At 33.5% G+C, this 4,403-nt stretch overlaps 1 protein-coding gene across 3 annotated transcripts in view; it reads right to left on the bottom strand.

Annotated features, from left to right (window-relative positions):
* Positions 1-1,253: 1,253 nt before the first annotated feature.
* The window catches only part of LOC117119858 (alpha-methylacyl-CoA racemase-like), a 10,456-nt gene continuing 7,306 nt past the window's right edge, over positions 1,254-4,403 (bottom strand). For 2 of the 3 annotated variants that reach the window (XM_033264838.1, XM_033264839.1), the window contains exons 4-6: positions 3,832-3,992; positions 3,516-3,702; positions 2,553-2,962 (exon numbers count right to left, since the gene is read on the bottom strand). In XM_033264838.1, the coding sequence (XP_033120729.1) occupies positions 2,553-2,962; positions 3,516-3,702; positions 3,832-3,992 (758 nt within the window). Of the gene's footprint in view, positions 2,963-3,515; positions 3,703-3,831; positions 3,993-4,403 lie in introns of all 3 variants that reach the window. The other variant, XM_033264840.1, reaches the window with a different exon arrangement.

Below are 4,403 nucleotides of genomic sequence, written 5' to 3'. Positions count from 1 at the left end.
AAGTAAAACAAACAGGTGTTTAATTTTCATGCTGGTTTTATTCATCAAACATGTAGACAGAACTGGACACAAAATATTACTGCACCAATTATAAAAACACTATTCATTTTGTCACAATTGTATATTTCTTAAATATAAATAATTCACTATTTATTTTGATTACCTATCACCTCTGCTGATTAGAAACATTACTAAAAACATCATTTTTGTTATAGGAAAATCAAACTGGTAGTGCTACTGTTTATTAGGCTGTATGGGCTACTAATTGAGGTACTGTATAAAATAGTTATACCCTGGTACTATTACAATAGTATTTAGATAGGCAGCTATTGTGTTTTTTATGCAAAACAAAACAAAAATACTTAAATTTATCTCCTTGTGATAATAAGCATCACCTTTGTTGATATATAGTTCTTTGTAAAGGCCTACTCAGCATAGAAAACAATCATGGTCACATGAAAATACTGGCATGTGCAAAATATGCACCGGCAATAAAATAGAAACAATTGACCATTTTATTATTGTAAACAAGAGCGAACACTCACCGGTCTGTGCGTTCCGCCACGCTTAAATATGGTACAGGCGCAAGTTATTACATTGTGTTTTTTTGGAAGAGCTAATAAGATAGAAATTTTAATTACGGTGTTTATTTGTAAAAAAACATTACTTAGAATGTTCATTATTTGAACACAATTAAGATATCTTAAAATTAAAAAACACAAAATTTCTTAAAATTGGAAAAAAAAAATTGAATACCAAGACGCTGGAAATCACCTTAAGTTTATGTGTACAAAATTTCCTGCACGTCTGTTCAAAAACTGGTGACGCTGGACGCTTTTAATGTTTTAGTAACAAGAACAGCAGTGAGGCTCTGGGATCAGCGCCTTGCGCGTACCCCAGATTTCATTAATATTATTACATATTATTATTATGTTGTAATTACGTAGAGCTACAGTATGTATTACTGTACTTTAACTCATTTGTATGTTTTATGGACGCACCACTATTTTGTGTGTACCACTGTTTATAAAATGAGAACCAAATGAAAACTAAACTAAGCCGAATGCGATTTGTTGTCAAATGGGTCTCGGCGAGATAAACACAGACGTGATAGGTCTGGGTCAGCCCCGTCTCATGACGATATCGCCGACAAAAAATTGATTTGGGGCTGCATCTTACGACCCTGAGTTGGCCTTAAGTTATTTAGTATTTTCATATTCATAATCTATCTAAACAGCAAATGACTGAAACCTTGAAAAAAACAATTAGTTTGTTTTCAATATAGCAGGAACACAAGGCGAAAAGACAATTATTGAATGCACAATGTCTAGTGTATGTAAAAAGTAAATCAGCTTTTCACAAATTTACCAATCTGTAAAATAATACGCCTAGGCCTTCTGTATGATTAAAGTGAAATTTGCCATTTTTGAGTTTGTAAGTTTATTCCTTGCATTATGAATGTTATTACTGTAGACCAGGTCAAAAATAAACAATGAAATGCCTAGAACAATACCAATTAGCATACTTTGAGCATGGAGGTTAGTGTGGAAGATCATTAATTTTTGTTTATGGATGTATCAAACACAATTTATGGAATGCCATGTGGGCCTGATACAATGCGTTTTGAATTGCAGTCAGTGGCGGATTCAAGGGGGAGGGGGTGGGGTGGGGAAGTGGGTGTTGCACCCCCAACTTGGAGAAATAAAAAAGAAAATTATATTAAAATCATAATCATAAATTTTCTTACCTCAGTCACAACTGTGGAAAGGCTGATCTAGACCCTCCATCTGTGAAAGTCCCTCCCTGTTGGAACTCTCTATTTCGGATTCCTGGATCCGCCACTGGCAGTTCAAATTACGAATTACGATTCAAATTTTAATCACTTTAATTTGCCGTCTTTTGGCAAGCAGGCATTATACTGCAAATAATTTGGTTGTTCAACATGTTTAATAGATTTAATATTAAATATTCATTAGAAGGAAAAACTTTGCACATATAATTACTTGACATATTATATTTCAGTCAGTTAGATCATCATATAATATTTTTTCAGACAATTTGATATATTGATATAGAATTACATAAATAAGAAATGAATGTAGTCATACTATATTAAAATTTACTGAAGTACTGTATGTGGGTACTAATTCAAATTAATAAAAAGGTAAACAATACATTATATTTAATAAATTGCAGTAATATACTGAAGTAAATTTATATGCAAAAGAAATCCTATCAATATACTCAATAAAATATGTATTTTAATTTCAGTTAAGTTAATGTAGATTATTGCTCTTTTTTGTGTATTACTTTAGGTAATAAATACCAAAATACATGGTGTTAAAATTCAACCAATCCGTAATTAGTACACAATACTGTTTTGTATTCTTTTTGATAACATGTACTTGGCACTCCTACGTTGCACCTCAAACCCAAATTCTGTAATCGACTTCCATCATTGATTGTCACCAGTTAACCAATTTATCTTGTGAATGTTTAATGTATAACATAACTGTATAAGAATTCAAAACTATTCAAAAACTCTAGATATTTCATAATTGAGATTTCAGTTGGGCAAGTTCAATAACATTGTCTCTTTCAAATACTTTTATATCTTCAGCTGAGTAACCAATTTCATGGAGCACAGTAGCAGTATCTAAGCCAATTACCGGTTGACACATCTTGCGAACTTTAGCTGGTGTTCGGGAAAGAACTGGTGCAGGGGCAGGCTCCCTCTCACCCTTTGTGTTGGTCAGAAATGACTGCCTCTCTCGATTATGAGGATGTTGTGGTGCCTCATCTAGAGACAGGACGGGTGTGACGCATGCATCTGTGCCATCAAATATCTGGCACCATTCATCTTGTGTTTTCTTGGCAAAGATCCTGGCAAAGTGACGTTTCATGACAGGCCAGTCATCCTGGCTTTGTTGATCTGGTAACTCATCTTCATCAATGTCAAGTCCTGTAAGATAGCAGCAAATCATGATAAAACAATTTTGCTTGAGGAACACTGACATGTTTAACATGCTTGTCAAGTTTACTGTAATATAATTTTTTGTTTTAGTAGTCTGTATCCAGGAGGTTTGAAATACTTGAAAAAACACCCTTTTGAAAAGTGCCCTTTTAAATTACCAATTACAATTTACAACTACTAACAGTAAACTGGAAATAATTTAAAAAAAATATAAAATAAAGTGAATTTTATTGGTTTGTTTTTAAGACTCGTACATCAAATTAAAAAGCAAAACCTTCATTTAAAAATATTTGATTAAACAATTTACCCCTTGACTAAACAGAGGTCCTAGGCCCTATGTGATTTGAAACATTTAGTCTCCGAGGCGAGTTTACATGCACTGCATTACCACATATAGTAGTAAAGTATTAAGTAAAATTAACTTACAACTGCTCCTACTAATTATTTAAGACTAGTATAATACTATAAACCATACTAAAATCTTTTATATTTTAGTGCAACTTAATATATTTCAATTGAAAATATTTCAAGTATACTTCACCTTTCAAAAGTTGACTGTAAAACTGTGGTTCTATTGCACCGACTGCCATATACCTGTTATCAGCAGTTTTGTAGGTTTCATAGAATGGAGCACCAGTGTCCAGTAAGTTTTCCCCACGCTCCCTGTTAGAAAAACCAAGGTCACGAGAAGTCCACATCCATGACCCCAAATAGGCAGCACCTTCAACCTATGGAGATGATTTTGGAGTTAGGATTCTTTTCTTCTCTTGTGACTCTTGTAAAACAGCCAATGAATGATATTAATGAACAGCCAATGAATGACATTAATGTCAAGAAGTTGAGATGACGTGGCTCACCATGTTTGCATCAATGATCTGTCCTTTCCCAGACCTTGTCTTTTCTAAGAGAGCCATAACAATTCCAAGAGAGCACATCAAACCACCACCAGCAAAATCACATAAAAGATTGATTGGTGCAATTGGATTTTCACCTTTTCTACCAAGCAACGACAGAATACCTGTTGGAATAATAATATAAATAATAATAATAATAATAATAAATAATACTTTTATTTCAATATGTGAAAGTTGATTATGATTAGCGTAATAGAACACAAGTCAAAACAAATAAATGGTTGTTCCATGTTGTCTTTTGGAGACCACTTTTAGCTTCGGTCTTTTAGAGTTTTGTAATTTGAGGCTGAACCCCAAGAACACCCCTTTTCAGGTCCTCATAGTGTTCTCGAATTGGAGGGTAGACTGTACAACATAAAGGATTTTTCTAGATTACTCAGTAAATCCTAGAGGCATATAAACATAAAAAACCATAACCCTGCGGGTGTGTACGTTCCTTTGTACGTAAACGTAGTTTAGAGGGATATGTAGTCCAGTAATGGTTTCTAATGTTTTTACGTACACCTACACCCCCA

Source organism: Anneissia japonica, unplaced genomic scaffold (assembly GCF_011630105.1).
Source record: "Anneissia japonica isolate Jap-2015-1 unplaced genomic scaffold, ASM1163010v1 scaffold724_len3256291_cov202, whole genome shotgun sequence".
In the NCBI taxonomy this organism is placed as follows: Eukaryota; Metazoa; Echinodermata; class Crinoidea; order Comatulida; family Comatulidae; genus Anneissia; species Anneissia japonica.
The sequence above is the reverse complement of the archived record's forward strand: the minus strand, read 5'-3'. Positions and strand labels throughout refer to the sequence as shown.